The sequence below is a fragment of the Mercurialis annua genome, linkage group LG5, assembly GCF_937616625.2.
Source record: "Mercurialis annua linkage group LG5, ddMerAnnu1.2, whole genome shotgun sequence".
Classification (NCBI taxonomy): Eukaryota; Viridiplantae; Streptophyta; class Magnoliopsida; order Malpighiales; family Euphorbiaceae; genus Mercurialis; species Mercurialis annua.
This window is the reverse complement of record NC_065574.1, coordinates 43,350,630-43,370,942: the sequence shown is the minus strand read 5'-3', so window position 1 is coordinate 43,370,942 and position 20,313 is coordinate 43,350,630. Positions and strand designations below refer to the sequence as shown.

At 37.3% G+C, this 20,313-nt stretch overlaps 2 protein-coding genes across 2 annotated transcripts; one reads left to right on the top strand and one right to left on the bottom strand.

The window, feature by feature from the left end:
* The first annotated feature begins 847 nt into the window (after positions 1–847).
* Positions 848–4,002, top strand: LOC126680911 (hydroxyproline O-arabinosyltransferase 1). Its single transcript, XM_050376202.2, has 8 exons — positions 848–1,395; positions 1,895–1,962; positions 2,056–2,257; positions 2,343–2,440; positions 2,528–2,597; positions 2,892–2,963; positions 3,109–3,222; positions 3,783–4,002. Exons 1-8 carry the CDS (start codon positions 1,015–1,017, stop codon positions 3,840–3,842), a joined length of 1,065 nt encoding a protein of 354 aa, XP_050232159.1. The 5' UTR covers positions 848–1,014; the 3' UTR covers positions 3,843–4,002.
* An 8,467-nt stretch (positions 4,003–12,469) lies between these two features.
* Positions 12,470–14,362, bottom strand: LOC126681899 (uncharacterized). Its single transcript, XM_050377455.1, has one exon. The coding sequence runs from the start codon at positions 14,360–14,362 to the stop codon at positions 12,470–12,472; it is 1,893 nt and encodes a 630-aa protein (XP_050233412.1).
* Positions 14,363–20,313: the final 5,951 nt, after the last annotated feature.

The window sequence follows — 20,313 nt, the reverse complement described above, 5'->3', positions numbered from 1 at the left end:
ATGGAGCTACTTCACTCTCCTGATTTCTCTCTCAAAACCCGACCCGTTGTCAATTCAAGCCCGAATCATAGCCCGCCTCATTTCAATGCTGCTAATTTGACTTTTCCTACTAATACTGGCTTAATAGAACGAGCAACCAAAATTTCTGTGTTTGCCGGTGAGAATTTAAACAATAGTAACTCGCCGGAGACAACAAGCTCAGTGCCGTCAAATTCCAGTGCGAATCAACCAGCAGAGGCAGAATCATATCTTAATTAATCTCATCCGTTAGTTTCTGATCATCCAGCGGCGGAGAATGGAGCACAGAAGGTTGATTCATCTTTGGCACCTGCTTGTCTTCCATGGTGGAAGACGATTGGGTCGTCTTCCTCGAGAGGAAGACGGGCGGGATTTTAAATTTTAATTTAAAAAAATTAAAAATTAGTTTGTATTTAGACTAATTATTTAACTTTTTTAAAATTACTAAATATAATTTTTTAGCCAGTCGGATAATGCCGATAAAATCATTTAAAAATCAGAATCTCGTTAATTAATTTTATAGAGTAGAGGCCGCATGAATTTTTATAAAATAAATATATTTATTTATATTAAGTAAAAAAATATTGTTAAATTTTATAATTTAAAAGAATAGTTTTATTTTTGTTTTAAAGACAACATTAAGCCCTATTTAGAATATATGCTAAAATTTAAAGTATTGATTTGAACATTTTTCAAGTGAAAAGATATCAATTTAATGCTTGAGGGTGTAATTGAAAGTGAAAGGTCGTAATTTGGGTATATTTGGTGGTTTTACAACGTGAGGGTGCAAACGAATTGGGGCTAAAAGGTGGGGGGTTTTTAAGGGGATAAGTCTAAAAATAAAATTAAAAAGGGAGTTTTTCTCCAACAACTCCACGACGACTTTTTCAGAAGCCGCCAACTTCCTTCTTGCTCTTCATTTCTACACTCATCAATCTCTCATTACACAACCAACATACCAAAATCAGACATTTAAATCACAAACAAAACAAAATCATGGGCTGGGGAAACATCTTCTTCTCAATGCTAATTACATTCTCAGTAGCACTCATTACATACAACATTCTCATCTCTGCTAATGCACCTCTCAAGCAAGACCTTCCCAATGGCCCTTCTACTCTCACAACTGACCCCATCATCAAGATGCCACTTCAACGCTCCAAAAAGAGACTGTTCCACACTGCTGTGACCTCTTCTGACTCTGTTTATAATACTTGGCAGTGTAGAATTATGTATTACTGGTTCAAGAAGTTTCAGAATCAACCTAATTCTGAGATGGGTGGGTTTACTAGGATCTTGCACTCTGGGAAAAGTGATCAGTTTATGGATGAGATCCCTACTTTTGTTGCCCAGCCTCTTCCCTCCGGTATGGATCAGGTAAATTTCTATCTGGGTCCTTTGTTTTTTCAATTTTTGAATTTGGGTTTCATTGGTTTTGGTTCTTATCAGTTTTTTTGTTTCTGGGTTTGTGATGATAGTTGATAATCTGACCAGGGTTGTGTTTGAATTTTGATGGAAAATTCGTGATTGATTTTAGTTCGAACAAAGGGTCAACGCCGCCATCGAATTTGTGTTACAACCCTTTAACTTTTTTAGTCAATTAAATCCATAAACTTGTGTCTCGCAGTTAAATAAGTCACGCGTTTGAAGGATTTCTTAACCAAAATTAAGAGAGTTTGATGACCTAATTGAGTGATAAAATGAAAAATAACTTGATAGGAAAACACAAATTTGAGGTTTTAAATGATTCAAATAAGTTAAAATTGACTTATTTGATCTCGAGGTACAAGTTTGATGCCCGTGTTGACATTTTGTTCATTTTAATCGAAGTTGAATTAGAATAGAAATGATTTTGTATCCTTGAATGACATGACAGGGATATATAGTTTTGAACAGACCATGGGCATTTGTACAATGGCTTCAACAAGCAGACATAAAAGAAGAGTATGAAGTACTAAATTCTCCAACTCCTTTGATGAATTGATTTGAATTTGCATTAGATTTGACTTTATGCATGCTGTTCTTACCATGTACCAGTTACATACTTATGGCAGAGCCTGATCATATTATTGTTAAGCCAATACCAAATTTGTCGAAAGATGGTTTTGGAGCTGCATTTCCCTTCTTTTACATCGAGCCAACGAAGTATGAATCGGTCCTCCGAAAGTACTTCCCTGAGGACAAGGGACCAGTAACTAACATTGATCCTATAGGAAATTCTCCTGTCATTATAGCGAAGGTTTTTGCTATAATTTTGCTTTTGTCAGCTTTCTGTCTTTGTTTCTTTGCTCTTAGCACTCTGACTATCTTTTAAATGCTGATAGGAATCGCTTAAGAAAATTGCTCCCACTTGGATGAATGTTTCGTTAGCAATGAAGAAAGATCCTGAAACAGATAAAGCTTTTGGCTGGGTGCTTGAGATGTGAGACTGTGCGGTGAACTCTTTTATTGGTAGACTTACAGTAGGTCATTACGTTGTCTTATAATTCCTTTTCTTGCTCGATTATAGGTATGCTTATGCCGTTTCATCTGCTCTTCATGGCATTAGCAATATATTATACAAGGACTTCATGATTCAGGTTAGATGACCTCTTCCTTCATTATTTACGACCTATGTAGCACGGAAATAGAAAGGCCAAATCAAGAAACGGTGAAACAGAAAACTGCGAATTGATATTTTTATAAAAATAAGTTGTATAAAGTTCCAAAATTTCAAAAATATTGTTTAAAAGGAAAGTCATGACTCATGCGGAACATAGGATGTTCATTTGAAAAAATCGTTAACCTTGAAAATTGGTATTGTTTGTTTAAATGTTATCACTTTGATGCTGGTCTCTTACATAATAGTGTCTGAATCTTTTGTCATTTGTCAGCCCCCATGGGATACAGAAGTTGGCAGGAAGTTCATAATTCACTACACTTACGGATGCGACTTTGACATGAAGGTAATATCCCAGAAGCATATTGACACAGCTGTAAAAGGATTAAGTGAAGAGATAAATATATCATTTATGTTCTAGATATTGAGTTTAGTTTAGAATAAAATTGTTTGGTGTTATTATAGTTTTGGATTTCCTGCTTTGTTATCAGGGTAAGCTAACATATGGGAAGATTGGAGAATGGAGGTTTGACAAAAGATCTTATGAAAGCGTCGCACCCCCAAGAAACCTTTCCCTGCCTCCACCGGGTGTATCTGAAAGCGTGGTATGTTGAACCCCTCTATATCATTCTAACTTGTACTTACCAGTACAGATGGAATTTTCAACCTTACAATCAAAACACGGCATATGCTTTTCTTTCACTTTCGCATGAGATTTTTATTTTTATCAACAGGATTCTTAATTTTTCCTACTTATCATATAGCAAAAGAAGATCGGCGCTAGTGAGAGAATCGACATACCAAAAAGTTATATGTTGACACTCACAAGGATGTTTGTTTATTTGTTTTTGATAATTCATAACCTCACTATGCTACACCGAAATGGAAAATGTTGAAACGGCAAACGGTGAACTGACATTTTTTTTTTAAATAGGTTATAAATAGAAAATTTTAAAAGTTAAGACTGTTTCCAAAACGGAAAATGTAATGCTGAAATGTAGTACCCGATAAGTTTATGTGTAACGTACTTGGTCCATAAAACATGCGCATGGCATTCTTCATGCAGCCATATCGTAGACAAAGAAAATCACCGTTCTGGTATTATCATGTGATTAAAGTTATCGTTTTGTTAGCTTGACGTTTATTTGTAATATGGCACTGGCAGGTAACTTTAGTGAAAATGGTGAATGAAGCCACAGCAAACATTCCAAATTGGGGATCATAGATGGAAGTAAGCAGTGTACAGCAAGCTTTTAGTATTGGAAACCAAGTTCAGGAATTGAAACCTAATTCAATACCTAAATTAGAGCATAACACCGCTGTTGATTGCATACTACTGTATTTTAACTGTTCCACTAGTGCATTTGATTGATAAGGTTTCTCCAGTTTTGTTTTGTTTTTTGTTTTTCATCAGAATCTCCCCAGTAATTATAAGGGTTAATTACTAACCGGGTGAGTTTAAGTCCGATTTACTGTTTTTCCTATAAATTTAGAAAAATTACTCTTACCCTCTTACTTTAATGTTTTATATAACTGAATCCCCTTATAAAATCCCCTCTATAAGGGATTCAGATATATGAAATATTAAAGTCGGGGGGCGGGATAATAGCAGTTCGACCTAAAATCAGATTAATGAATTGTGTACTCGAGATTTATCAAAACTAGTTGTAAACCCGTGCATTTGCGCGGAATCTAATTAACATATATTTAGAATAATATATATTTTATAAAACAAAATTCATACAAATAATGATGAGAAAATATAATAATTTATAATTTATGAATTAATAAGATAAAAAAAAGTATTTATAGAAAAGGGATATCAATATATGATACTTTTATATATTTATATGATACTTTTATCATTAAATTGTATTTATAGAGATTTTAATTGAATTTAAAATCTCAGCAAGCTTGTAAGTTGTATTTGTATTTTACACAACGACTTAAGATATGTATTTATAATTATTGAATAGTTATCTCAATTATAAAGATTAAAAGCTATTAAAATATAAATAAGTAGTTTAAAAGAAATAGGAACTGATGAGAATGTTCTATTTGGTGAGAATCAATGAGTGTGCTCTGAGGCGAGACTCGAGGAGTCGGTTAATCGTAATCAATGAAATGAGTTCATTTCCGTTAAAAAAAATGAGTGTGCTCCATTGGTCCTCTCAATTATATAAGTACTAGTCGTAACCCCGCGCATTTTCGCGGAATCTAGTTATATACAATTGAAATAATTTTTTTTTAAAAAAAAGTATACAAACAATTATAATAAAGTAATGTTTCAGGATCTATAAACTAATAAAGTAACATAATAATTCATTTAAAGTATTGAAAATTTATTCAAGAGTACATTTTTTACATAATAAACTTCTATAATCTTTTTTTGTTGGAATTGTATTTTTATCTCCAATTAATTTTTGTGTCAGAATTGTATTTTTATATCATCAAATTTGTAGTGTCACCAAAATATGGCTCACACATTCTTATAACTCTCAAAATGTGATTCCCACTTTAGCTGTCCAATTATCTCAATTTTTGTTGATATTTTAAATAAGGTGAAACTTTCGTTGCTAAACAAAATATATTGTTCATGCCTCTTGTATTAATAATATAAAAGAATAAATATTAGTAATTATAATCAACAACATTAATTAACTGTTAAATAAATGCTTCTATCAATTAATTGAAAATTGTAACATAGATAATAATAAAATTAATAATTAATAGAAACTTCGAAAGACCTTTCTATATGTATATGTTGGTGATAGTTCTTGATGTTTAAGTTTTTTTTATACAGTTATTGAGATACAAATTGTTTGCTAAGGATTTGAATTGTTTTAATAGTGTGATTATGACTTTATATATGATTAGAATACCTACTAATTAATAGATAACTTTAGTTATCGATTGAGATAATACCAAAAGTAGCTTAATTAAGAAATAATAATTATGTTTATATAAGAAAAAAGTCACATTTAAAATAGAAATATAAAGAGATAAAAAAACAACAATCAAATATATTTAGCATATAATAATAATTAAAATAATTTATATAAAATACGCAATAAAGAAATTGAATTTAAAAGTATATATGATATAAAGAAATAATGCGTCTAAAAGTAATAACCGATATAACTAAAAATGATTATCCAAAAGTTATACTGCCACGACATAAAGTTTACAATTAGGTAGATTATCATTATTTTTTAGAAATAAGTTGCTAAAATTTGCTATATACACAATTCCAATTATGATCTACAAGACTACAATAATAAGATAATGAGAAATTCAAAGCCTCACAAGTCACAATAAACCTTTCTCTTCTAACATTATGAAATAATTTTGCACTAATCTAAAATTAATTAGTAAGAAGAAAGCAAGACTATGTAAATGATATTAATAAAAGGTCACGTAAATGGCAGTCAACATTTTTTTAAATCCAAAACTCATGTATTTGAACCTTAAGCAAATCATTCTAAAGCTAAACTAATATATGCATGCTATAAACTGACGTCATTGACATATCATAGAGTAGTTATACTACAACAAAATAGGAATTTAAATGATATTATAAGTTTATATTCATTTCAAAAAAACTAAATGGGTAATATGGTCATTGTTGTGAATAAAATTGGTGCATGATTTTTGTTAAGAGACGCTGATTGAATTTTTAATTTTTTTGTAGGAGAATGTTGAAGTAAAATATGGTTATTCGGCTAACCGAATAACTGACCAAAACCAAAAAAAAAAAAAATTAAGTTCAATTTTTATATAATTCAATTTCGGTTTGATTATAAAAAATAATAGTATTTTGGTTCATGTTATTTTAATTTTGGTTCGTTCACTAAACCGACTGATACACATATTACCTCTAATTATTTGAGAAATAAGTTGATAGCTATGAGAAGAAATTACCTTTCCAACAGATTCACTTGGAATAAAGAACGATTGAATTGAACATCAAATTGAAAGGAAAAGGAACTGATCATATAGTAGTTTAGAAGGAAATACTCCAAAAATTTATGTTGATTTCAATATAATGCAATAAATTGAGAACTCAGTAATAAATAACAAAGCCAATAAATTCAAGAGAAAAGGGTCATTTATGCCCTTAAGGTTTGACTTTAGGATCAAGTAAACCCTCAACGTACAAAAAAGTTCAAATATGCTCCTAACATCTTAAAAAATGAACAATCAGACACCCGATTTGGACAATCAGGCCTCTAACGTTTCATTTATACGTCAAAATTAGGGGTCTGGTTGTCAACATTTTAAAACGTTAGGGGCATATTTGAACTTTTCCGGACGTTGAGGGCTTAATTGATCCTGGAGATAAACCGTAGGAGCATAAATGACCCTTTTCCCTAAATTCAATATATGCAAGCAAGTTTGATTTGATAAAAGGTGTATTTGAATTTTTATCGTTATTATAGATTTTGAGCACGTAATAGTACTTTAAATCAGAAATCATAACATCTCTTGTCTAAAGTACTTAACAAATAGCATAGTTGGAAAAAAAATTAAACAATGCAACACGTATGCTGAAGCACCTGAATATTGTGAAGAGAAAAAATTGATTACTACTTGTTCGCAGGAAAAACTTCCAAACTCAAATCTTTGAATTTGATAATGGGAACTGTTTCGGTTTGATGCTTTAATCGAAAACTCGAATTTCAATCAGGTCACACAAAAGAACAATAGTAACCAATTAAACTAAAATTACTAGTATCGCTCCGGAGGTTCAGAAACTTAAGCGGGATTGATTTCCAACTACTCTTAAGTTAAGGGTTTAATCCGGAGATTAAGATAGAAAAGCCTGAGCTTTAATTTGTGTTTTTTGATGAAATTGTGTAGAATTTATTAATTTGATAAAATCACTATTTATAGGGACAAATCCCCTAATAATAGGAAAAGGAAGCGAATTAAAACTAAAACACTTAATTAAACCTTAACCTGATAAGACTAAAAGTCTAACTCAGCTAAAAATAAAAAGGCAATAATAAAAATAGCTAATATGGGCCCGATCCCATTACAGCCCATTATGCTCTCTTCCTTGGCAGCCCATCACTCGATAGCCATGTTTTTTGGGCCGATGTCAACAATGCCCCCAACAAGCTTATATTGTTTAAATCATAGGCTTGTTCTTTAAAAAGAGGCCCATCTCCTAGCATTTATTTCCTCTTATGATCCTTCAACATTCTCATTTTGGACTCTATAAAAGGAAACTCTCAAATTTTTTTTTATTAAACCCTAAAGCAAACCTTCGCCGATCATCACGGGGTTAGCAGCTTCGCCGATCTTCACAACCTGCCGAACAAAACCCATCGCCGATCATCACGCACCCGACCTGCCGTCAATCTGTTATCCAAGCTTTCGCCGATCATCACGCCCGCCGATCCTAAGCTTTGCTGCTTTGTCTCCACCGAGCCAATCCCGTCGCCGATCATCACGCCCTCTCTACGAGCCAACTCATCGCCGATCCTCTCGTGGGTTACATTGAGTCCAAACACCGCCGGTCGTCTCATTAAACTTCTCGAGCAAGGATTTCGCCGATCGCCTAGTTTCCGCCGATCCAGAACATCGCCAACCAAACAACGCCAATCGTCTCACCAATATTCCCGAGCCAGAGCATCGCCGATTGTCAGTCTCCGTCGATCCAGAAACGTGTCTCGCGATCGTCTCCGTAGATCCAGAATATCGTCGATCGTCTTGTTCACTCCCGAGCCAAAGAATCACCGAATCTGTTACCTTGGTTTTTTGTCGATCTTCAAGAACACTGGCTTTCTTATTTCCTAGGATGGCTCGTGTCGATCCTGACATCACGGCGAAGGTTCACGAAAAGATTACTCGTCACCGTGAAGAAGCATCAACCGCCATTACAGAGGTATTAATTCTATCCGAAAATAATAAAACTTATGTTGGTCCTTTACTTAAACAACCATCTCCATTGTGTGAAATTGCTCTCCCGTTCCATGACCACTGTCCGTCACGCCTTGCCATCGATCATCATGCCTCCGTTTGGATTGGTGAACAATTCAGAAACTGGCCGAACCCTTCTTCAGATTTCAAGCTTTGGATAGCTAGATTGAAACCTTTTTATGAAGCCTCTTGGATTACTGCTGGCATTGCAGATCTTATTGCACTCGCACAGATAGATATGCCGTGTTATAGACATTATTTGTTGGGATCAGCCTTGTTTTGGTCCCGATCAATCAACGGATTTGCTTTCAAGTTTGGTCCGATGTCGATTACTTTGCTAGACATTTCATGTATGCTCAACATGCATATCTCCGATCACAGGATCACTCTAGAACTCTCTCCCACTTCTTCTACACTTGACACGGGTCCGGCACGGTCGTCTCTGAATTTTGGTAGATTTTTGAAAGATTGCCAACAAACCACCGATGTTCCGGATCGCGAAGAACATATTGCTTTTCTTACTTACTTTCTTTGTAAATTCGTGGTATGTTCTACAGCTTACAAGGTAACCAAAGAATACCAACGGATTGATGTTGCCCTTGCCGACGGAGTAAAACTGAACCTTGGGGAATATATACTAGCTTTGATCTATCGTGGCTTGCACGAGATGATTCCATGTGCCGATCCGAGCTCGCATAAGGTTCCAAATGGTCCAATTTGGGTACTTCAGATGTGGTTAACTATGTATTTTCCTGAATTAATACAAATTACCGACCGTGTTGAGGGTTCATGTCATGGATTTACCTTGCTACAATGTCGACCACTCATGTCTACCGTCGATCAAGTCATCAGTTTCTTCTCTACCACGGACAGCTGATCGCCGGAACTGTTCTGCCCGTTATTGACGCTTCCTCCTTTGTGGCTCGGATATGGGTTTAGAACCGACCTTCGCGTAGTAAATCAAGAGAAAAGGAATTCTTGGTGGGTCAACTGGATGAGTGCATTCCGAGCCAGGAATTTGTTTCTGGGACTTACGTACTTGTCTAGCGGTTGTGAAGGATATTTTGCTCACTATTATGCACGCCAGTTCGGTCGGCCTCAAGGCTTGCCTTGCCCACTTCAAATATATTGGAATCAACGAGATCGTTCTAGACCGAGACTGGCAAGTATGATCGACATACAAGAATTGTTTCTGTTGAACAAACAATACCTCGTTCAGTGCAAGACTATCCCGTATCCCGAGAGTCACCCCGTAGCCGATCCATCATTTGATTCCTGGTGGCAAGATTTTGTTAACCGACATTTCACCCATTCGGTTACAGAAGTGTTGGCTCGCCATGATTTTTATCTTCCCCCCATTAAACGCAAAGCTTCTCACGAAGATGTTTTTCTTTTGCAGGGCGATCCATCCAAGCAAGCGAAAGGTAATGATGTCGATCAAGGTAAATTCCGTTATTTGATTTTTTATAAACTTGTTCAACTTTTTACTTATGATAAAAAATGTATATGCAGCTACCGAGACCATTAAGAACAAATCTCTCGCGACGAGATCGACCTCGGAAGCAACCTCACAATCCAAGAAACGTCCAATTCATACTGGTGGTAAACCAAAGAAGGCGGCCGTGAAACCGAAAGCTCTCAAGACCGTTGCTAACGAAACTCCTCATTTGATCGACGAAGACGATATGCCATTTGATTTCGGCTCCCCTTCTGACCGTCCAAACATCCCAACTCCCGTCGTGCGCAATTTGGTTGAAGAAGATGACTTGCTGCCGATCGACGGTTCGTCTCCTATCCGTCCTGCTTCTGAACCGCAGCAACAAAAGAGCAATCGGACCAAGATCACCATTCGCACTCGTACTTCGTCGTCGACCAAGACCATCAACCGATCTCCCACTGTGCCGATCATTCCAAGTCATCCTTCATCTGCTGCTTCGGCGCAAGTGGTATGTCTTTATGTTTACATTTCCAACATTGCAATCCTTTGTATTAAGTACTTCGCTTGGCAATTGTTTGGATTTTTCGTTCTTGCAGAAGACAGCTCTTGAAGAGTTGGATGATATCTTAAATTCTGACGTCGAGAAAGAAACTTCGTTACAAGAAGACGACATCACTTCTGATTGTAGTGATCAATCCGGTGAACCTGATGACTCTCTCCTTCTACTTGATGCCAAAATTGAAGTGATCCGTCGTTTAAAGCCAAAAGGATTGAAGGTTTTTGAGAATGATCAAGACATGGAGGAATTGCGATCGGCGGTCTCTCTCTTAGCCAAATTTCCGAACACCGATCTCATCAACCCCAATGGTCATTCGGCCATAGCTGTTGCTAACAGCGACTTTTCGGTTATCAAAGAAACACTTGAGTCTTGCGGGTCGATACGCCGTTCTTATGAGAGCAAGAAAAAGAAGAAGGAGGAAGCAGATGGGAAGATCGGCCGTCTTCGTGAAGAGGCGAAGAAAATGGCTCCTGAAGTTGATGCTTCTACCCAGGCGATACAAGAGTTGTGCAACAAGATTGAAGAACTTCAAAGAGAGCTGGCAATCAAGGAAGAACTTCATCTACCAGTGAAAGCTAAGTTCACATCAACTGTAACCGAGGCGAAACAACTCATTGCGCGCCGATCTTCTATCAAGGATGAGCTGAAGGCCGATCAAGCCAAGTATGACGATGCTTGCAAGGGATATAGTGAGATGAGGAACTTGGTCGGTGATCTTTTTAATGCCGTGTGACCGGCGTTGTATGAGTTTGATAACATTTCTGTTTTTTGTGTTTGCAACCAAAAATGTTTATTTTGCCGTAGTTCGAACAAGTGTTATCCTGGATTTTGACAAACCATGTGTTTTAGTGTTTGTAAACTAGATCGGCATATGATGTTTAATTTCGTTTTATTCAACTGTTTAAGACAGCGAAAAACTAAAAAGAAACATATTGCCTTTTTTGATTGCCAATAAGGTCGATCAACAAGGCCGATCCGTGTTAAAACTTTTTTGGCCGATGGTTTTTACAAAAAACTGATTTTCTATCGGCCAATCAACCGGATTACATTCATGATCTTTGGTGCAAAAGAATAATAATTTGCCGAACAATAAATAATTTTATTTATTTCTTTTTGTTCACATCTTTTATTCGGCTGGATTTCCGAAACATAGATAGTGATTGCTCGACATTTAAAAAGTTTCCAATGGTCGCACCAGGTTTAATCGGCCACCTAAAAACTTATAGAATATCGTTTCGGCCGATCAAAAACCTTATATCGTTTAGACTGTAAGGGGATCACTCCATATCGTCTCGGAAGGTTTCCTTATTTATACCCTCCCAGCAACTAGGAACGTATTTTTTGAGGTATTGACCATTAATTGACCTGTTATGCACCTCTCCATCTATATCTGTCAAGACATAAGCGCCACTTAACAAGACTTGTATTATTTGAAATAGTCCTTCCCAATTCGGGCTCCATTTTCCGAGACGTCGATCTTTATGCCCCAGTGGCAAAATTGCTTTCCATACCAGATCTCCAACCTTGAAAATTTTACCCTTGACTCGTTTATTGTACGATCTTTCGACTCGCCTTTTTTGCGCTTCTAAATGGTCAAGTGCTTCCAATCTTTCTTCATCGAGATCTAATGCTTCTAAGATCATTTTATCGGCATAATCATCTTTTAAGATCGTATGTTGTCTCTTTCGTCGTACAGAATGTACCGCGGCTCCATAGGCAACATTGCGTCATATCCATACACCAAACGGAATGGAGATGTGCCAGTGGCTGATTTCTGGGATATTCTGTTCCCCCAAACGACTTCGGACAAAATCCTATGCCATTGGTTTGGGTTTTCTTCGATCATTTTGGACAAACAGTTCTTTATAGATTTGTTTGTAGCTTCTGCTTGTCCATTCGCTTGGGCATAATACGGTGTAGAATGTATCATTTAAAAACCGTACTCTTTCGAGAAAGCTACATTGTCCGATCCAGTAAACATAGTTCCTTGATCGGTCGTAATAGTTTCTGGAAGGCCATGTCGATGAATCAAATTTTCTTTGAAAAATTTGATTACTTCGTCTTGTGTTGGCGATTTCAACGGCTTGACTTCTACCCATTTCGTGAAATAGTCTGTCGCAACGATCACGAAAGTATGTCCTTTCGCCGATGGTGGGTAAATTTTGCCGATCAGGTCTACTGCCCATCCTCTAAATGGCCACGGCTTGATGATCGAATGTAATACGTCTGCTGGAACGTGTTGAACCGGTCCAAATTTCTGACAAGCTTCACATCCTTTGGCGTACCGGATACAATCTTGTTCCATTTTCGGCCAATAAAAGCCGTATTTGTGTATTAACCACCTCATTCTTGGCCCAGCTTGATGTGCCCCCGAGATTCCTTCATGAACTTCAGCCATGACCAACATAGCTTCTTTTGGTCCTACACATCTGAACAATAGACCTTCCCGACATCGTTTGTACAATTCGTCAGCTAGAATCACATAGTTGGTGGCCAACATTCTGATTCGCCGATTCGTCGGGTCTGGATGTCTAAACCAGTCGATCAATTCTTTCCTCCAATCGGCCGTCGTGTCCAAGTGATATGCCGATCTGCAATCATCTGGTACTATGCCCCTAGTGTGAAGACAAGGCGTTGTTCTCTCAATAACCTCAAAACCTGCCATGATTTTGTATCCACTTCCATGCTGGGCTAAGTTGTTCGCCTCTTCATTTTCTGCTCTTTCCGTGAACTCTATCCATGTTTTGGAGAAACCATCCATGAGGTGTTTGGCTTTATTGCAGTACTTAATCAAGACGTCTGATTCGCATTTGAATTCGCCAATAACTTGCTTAATAACTAACAAGGAGTCTCCTTTTACTTGAATCGCTTTAGCTCCTAGCTCGGCCAGGACTTCCAATCCAATGATCAGCGCTTCGTACTCCGCTTGATTATTAGTGCATTGGAATGTTAGTGAAAAGGACATTCGAAAAACCAAGTCTTGCGGCGAGACAATTAATATCCATGCACCTGTCCCTTTATTAGTTTTAGATCCGTCAAACCAAAGCTTCCACGGAATTAGATCGAAGCAAGCTACCTCCTTGATTGGGATGTTGGGATGATCGGCTAAAAAATCTGCTAGTGCTTGTCCCTTAACGGCTTTTTGTGGAACATATACTAAAGTGAATTCTGACATTGCAATAGCCCATTTTCCAAGCCGATTTCTCAGATAAGGTCGAGACAGAATGTATTTGATCACATTTGTTTGAGATAAAACATATACCACTACCGGAAGCATGTAATATCTTAATTTACAGCATGTAAAATAAAGACATAGACATAGCTTCTCGATAGTAGAATATCGAATTTCTGTGTCAGTTAGGCTTTTACTCAGATAATAAACCGATCTTTCGACTCCTTGATCTTCCTGTGCCAACATGCATCCTAACGATTCGTGGGCTGCCGAAATATATAATAATAACGGATGTCCCTGCTTAGGAGGCATCATGACTGGAGGCTTGACTAAATAAGTCTTGATCTCGTCAAAGACTTTTTGTTGCTCTTCTGTCCAAACGAACTGAGATGTTCCTCCGGCCTTCAGTAATGTTCTCCAACTTCTTAATCGGCCCGCTGTGTTTGAAATGAATCGCCTCAAAAAATTAATTTGGCCGATCAATCTCTGAAGTTGCTTCTTGGTTTTAGGAGGTTCAGCATTTATGATCGCATGCGCTTTGTTTTTATCAACTTCTACCCCCCTTTGGTGAACTAGAAAACCTAGGAAGTTACCAGCTGATACACCGAACGCACATTTTAAAAGATTCATCTTCAAGCCATTTTCTCTCATTCTGACAAAGGTATCTCTCAGGTTGGTCAAATGTTGTTCGCTGGTCTATGACTTGATGACCACATCATCTATATAAATTTCCAGACAATCCAAACCTGCAAACATTTTATTCATCGCTCTCTGATAAGTGGCCCCAGCATTCTTTAGGCCGAAAGGCATAACAACCCATTCGTATGTGCCGATCGGCCCTGGACAACGAAATGCTGTTTTGGATACATCTTTTTCGTCGATCGGGACTTGATTATAACCAGAGTGTGCATCGAGGAAACTTAAAATGGTGTGTCCGGCCGCGCCATCAACCATCATATCTGCAATGGGCATTGGATATTCGTCTTTCGGCGTGGCTAAATTTAAGTTCCTGAAATCGACACAAACTCTCAATTTACCATTCTTTTTCATGACCGGGACAATGTTAGATAACCACTCTGTATATTTGGCTTCTCTGATAAATCCAGCTGCTTTGAGCCGTCTAATTTCGTCATGAACCAGTGTCTCCACTTTTTTTGACATACGTCTCGGAGGCTGCCGAAACGGCTTGAAACCAGCCTTTAGTGGTAACTTATGTTCAACAACGGATCGGTCCAATCCTGACATTTCTTCATATGACCACGCGAAACAATCTTTGAATTCTCGCAATAAAGCGATCACTGAAACATAGGCTTGGTTTGTACTCCGGATCCCATGTCAACTTCTATCAGCGTGTCTTGCACCTGAGCAGGATCGTCATCCAATTTGCCCGACGCTATTTGTAAATCGACTATTTGAAGGGCCCCTGTCGGATCTTGTCCTTCGTCTTCATAGATACATCCCGCTGATCGCACCGCATAATTGTCGGAGAGTATGCAAACTTTCTCTCTAATTATCTTGTGTTTACTAATCATCGGATTTATGCAGTATGGATGATCGGCCTTTGCCCCCGAGTGTGACTGTCACAGGCCGATCTGAAGTTAAGACAATCCGTGGAGTGTTGTTGCATTTCGCACTCAATGATTGTATGTCTTTCACTTGATCATCATACAACAGTGCCTCCAAACAATTAGAATCTTCTCCAAACGGGTTTGGGTCGCCTTGCACTACTTCAGCTATTCCATCTTCGCGCCACATTATCAACATCTGGTGCATTGTTGATGGAATGCACATATTGGAGTGGATCCAATCTCGTCCGAGTAAAATATTGTAGTTACTCCTTGCGTTGACAACAAAAAATCCTTCTTCGGTTTCGACTCGACCGATCTTAGTTTTCAGAGTTATGTAACCCTCTGCTGGCGTTTCGCCTCCTGCGAAATCGATCATATAAACATCGGTTGGCTCCAGTTCATCGCGATTGATGCCTAATTTCTTAAGCATTTTGGCGGGCAATATGTTAACTCCAGCTCCATTGTCAATGAGCACTCTATTAACTGGGATGCTATTAACATCGGCCTTTATATACAAGGGCCAAATATGTCTTGTCATCCGTCGTGGTGGTTTGCTGAGAGACACAACGGCTGATTTTTCAGCACTACTTTCTTCGGGCACAACCACATCTCCATCTAAGATGCCTTTCTGTCCGGGCTTGCACCGAAATGACTCAGGCAAAGTAACGACATGAACCTCATGTGGCACTTCCCTAACACCCCTAGCTCGCAATTGACCATCGGTTGTTGAAACGACCACGTCTTTGTACGACATTTTGGGTGTTTTAGGTTCATCTGCGATCACCAACTCGTCGGTCGTCATTTTTTGCTGCTCGATCGGCTTTGCTGATTTTTTCTCTACCCAGATCTTTCTGATCTTCTTCAACGGAGACATTGGAACATTAATAGCTGGCTCGCAATGGTCTCTGGTATTATCCTTGCGATTGAGCGTGTCGTGATCGCTCATGCGTCCAGCTGATTCGTTTGGGAACGTCAGTCGCCTTTTAACAGGTAGGAAGTCCCTAGCTGTTGACGATCCTTGCTTCATTTTTGAATCGGCTAACTTTCGGGAATCTTGCCTCATCCTTTGCATACGCCGTTTTTGAGTCTTGCTCAAATGAGGTTGTTCCTCTGTGGGCCGAAACATTCTTCTGAAAACCGTGACTCCTTCTTCCCTTTTTGGTTCATGCTTCTTCCATTCTCTCGTGGGAGCCTTTGGTTAAAATGTCTTAGGATTGGCTCGACACATATTGTGTTCCGCTTTAAAACAGGTCTTGCACGAAGGGCATTGGACTTCAGATATTTGTTCAAACACGCTCTTATTGGACGTCTCGTTCTTGAGACGTGGTTTCCATACCTGTTTCTCATCTACCCGAAACTTTGGTTTCTTCGGGTCCCATTTTTCCAACACACGTCCGCTCCCCAATGCTCGCTCGAAATTTGGCCGAATCGTATTAATGGTAATACATTTTGCTTCGGCCTCCTTTTTGGTTGGGAATAAAAGTTTGCCTTCGGTTATTGCTTTTTGAATCACATTTCTGAAGATAACACAGTTATTTGTGCTGTGTCTCCAAGAGTTGTGATATTTGCAATACTCTTTTCCAACCCTTTGGTCTGCCGAAGGAATTACGTTACCTTCTCCCAGAATTATCTGATCGTCTATGAGCAAAGCATCAAATATTTCGTCCGCCTTTGTTAGATCGAAGGAATAATCTTTCTAAATGGCGGCGCTTTTATTCTTCTTCTGAAATCTTGGCTTTCTCAAAGCCGAGCACTCTTGTGGTTTTTTCGCTAGGAATTCAGCCATGCAAACATCTTCATCAGACTCGCAATCGCTATCGTCCGTGACGACGGCCACATCGAGTTGGTCTCTATAGTAAGTTCCTTTTGACGAACCTCTCCTCTGTTCTTTCTCCACCAAGAGCCTTTCATAGCTGGTCACTCGATTGGTGAGCTCAAACAAATCTCTGAAACGATGTCCCTCGAAATGCTCCCTCATTGCGAAGTCCATTCCTTTGATCACCATAGGACCGCAATCCGACTCGGCAATGCTGGTTTGGCAGCGGGTTCTCAAATTGCGGAACCTTGATATGTATCTTTCCATGGATTCGTTTGGCAGTTGAGAGATACGAGCTAGATCGGCCAGTGTGACATCGGGTGGGGCACGATAAAACTCTTCATGGAATTTCTCCTCGAGATCTTTCCATGTACCAATCGAACCTGGTGTTAGATGTGAATACCAAGTGAACGCCATTTTTGTTAATGAACTAGCGAATAGTCTCAACTTCCAAAAATCATGTGCTCCCGCTTCTCCACATTGCGCGGAAAACCTGGCAATGTGCTCGACTGTCGATTGTCCTTTTTCCTCTCTAGAGAAAAGACTAAATTCTGGGACCTTGTATCCTCTTGGGAAGGGATACAATTTGTCGATCCAATCAGGGTATGGCTTGACATATGATGGCCGAGGTGTCGGCCTGCAATCAACGCCCAATCTTTCAAGTTCATCTAAAAGTTGGGTTCGATCATATCTTCCATCTTCTCCCTTTGCTGATATGTGAGAAGAATTCTCTTTCACAGGGTTCTGCAAATTTATAAGAGGTTCGTTCACCACTTCCTTGCCAGGTCTCTGTGAAATATGTTCACTTGCGAGACTTGTTTCAATATCGTCTCGTGACAAGATCTTCACCGATCCATAATGCATCCCCGATCTAGCCGATGACTGGGTTTGATCGGCCTGTGGGTTTTGTGAATTAATTCGGATCGGCGGCTGAATGAGATCAACCCTTCGGTTGGTTGTCTCAGCAATGTGTTGTCCAGTCATGATCTTGGTCATACTTTCTATTGCGTTTGACATGGATTTGACATCTGCTCTGATCTCTCGCTGCAAGACTACATGATCGGTCATCATTGTCTTGATCACTGACGCCATTTGATTCATAACTCCATCAAACATGAGCCGATTTTCTCCAGCAATTTCATTTCGCATAGAAGTAAAATTGGCATGTGTGAGAGACGGACGACTTGGTGGTAGGTCTCGTGAATAATCGACCGAATCATCTTCTTGTCTCGAAGAAGGATCTCTGGCCGAATTTTCAGATACGGTCTCTTGCGAGATCGTAGTTTTTTGAGTGGTCGCGGTCGTTTTATCTTTGGCCATTATTTCTTCAATATCTGAATCGTAATTGCCGGGGAACAACCGTTTTCTCTCTTGTAACTCTCGGGTAACCGATCTAGTGTATCTCTGATCGTCTTTCGGTGTTCCGATTTTTGTGCTAACCATAAACGTGTCCCCAGTGGAGTCGCCAAAAGATGTTCGCAGGAAAAACTTCCAAACTCAAATCTTTGAATTTGATAATGGGAACTGTTTCGGTTTGATGCTTTAATCGAAAACTCGAATTTCAATCAGGTCACACAAAAGAACAATAGTAACCAATTAAACTAAAATTACTAGTATCGCTCTGGAGGTTCAGAAAACTAAGCGGGATTGATTTCCAACTACTTCTAAGTTAAGGGTTTAATCCGGAGATTAAGATAGAAAAGTCTGAGCTTTGATTTGTGTTTTTTGATGAAATTGTGTAGACTTTATTAATTTGATAAAATCACTATTTATAGGGACAAATCCCCTAATAATAGGAAAAGGAAGCGAATTAAAACTAAAACACTTAATTAAACCCTAACCTGATAAGACTAAAAGTCTAACTCAGCTAAAAATAAAAAGGCAATAATAAAAATAGCTAATATGGGCCCGATCCCATTACAGCCCATTATGCTCTCTTTCTTGGCAGTCCATCACTCGATAGCCATGTTTTTTGGGCCGATGTCAACACTACTATAAAGATTATGTAAAGAGACAACTTGGCTATTAATTAAGAGAAAGTTATGAATTTACCTAAATTAAAATTATATTTGTAAATAATACCTCAGCGCGGAAAACATACAAAAAATACATCACCGTTTCAGCCTTTTCATTGTTTTACTCTTTATATCCTGAATATTTATTATTTTATTCTAATGGTAATAACACGCGCTCCCTCTTTCTTTCCCTTTTACTCCCTCTCTCTTTCTCTCCACACGTGCACGCATGATCAAAAACACAATTGCAAATTCCATAATGGTTCATTTACTGACAATGCAATAATTAAAATTAAATAAATTTATTTTGCTGACAATGCATCAAACTTATGGACCTTATGGTAATAAATCAATTAAACAAAAGAGTGATACTATTTAAATACACTGTTTTACTTTAGCAGTGTATATAAATATCAAAATTATCACTATAATTAAGAGTCATTCTATATAAAAAAAATATTTTTATTATTTAATGTCAATTTCAATTTATAATTAATATATGTCAGCATAACTATAAAAAAAGTTGTAAAAAATGATTTTTTTCATAATTTTACAATAATTTTACTATAGAAAAATATTTTACGTATTTTACCATACTATTATCACAACCTAATTATAATTAGACAATATTTTCATAATAATATCAGAATATTATCATAATGTTAACATACCCTTATCATAATATTACCATTAACTTTATTATAATATTTTCAAATTTGTTGCATAAGTTATTTTACGTAATTAAAAATATTTTTATAGCAATATCTTTATCATAATATTATCATAATAAAATTATGCAAAATCATTTTACGTACTTTATAATAAATTTATCGTAATATTAGTTTAATTTTATCATAACCTTATCATAATAATATCACTATCTTAACATAAACTTATCATAAACTTATCAATAATATTATCATAATATTATCATATATAACATTATCATAATATTATCATAATCTTATCATCCAAAATTATTTTACGTACTTTATCGTAATCTTATCATAACATTATAATAATATTATCATAACCTTATCAAAAAATTGCATAAATTATTTTTCATCTCTAATCTTATATCATAGGCTTATCATAATATTATCATGACCTTATTATAATATTATCATAACCTTGTCATAACTTTTATCATGAACTTGTCATAATATTATCATAACTGTATCATAATATTATCATAATATTATT

What these genes read in the sequence shown, in the direction of transcription:
- LOC126680911 (XM_050376202.2), top strand. Translation starts at nt 1,015, where the DNA reads ATGGGCTGGGGAAACATCTTCTTCTCAATGCTAATTACATTCTCAGTA. An exon ending in CTCCTGTCATTATAGCGAAG is followed by an intron (nt 2,258 to 2,342) that starts GTTTTTGCTATA and finishes AAATGCTGATAG; the next exon opens with GAATCGCTTAAGAAAATTGC. An exon ending in TTTGGCTGGGTGCTTGAGAT is followed by an intron (nt 2,441 to 2,527) that starts GTGAGACTGTGC and finishes GCTCGATTATAG; the next exon opens with GTATGCTTATGCCGTTTCAT.
- LOC126681899 (XM_050377455.1), bottom strand. Translation starts at nt 14,362, where the DNA reads ATGAGAGAAAATGGCTTGAAGATGAATCTTTTAAAATGTGCGTTCGGT.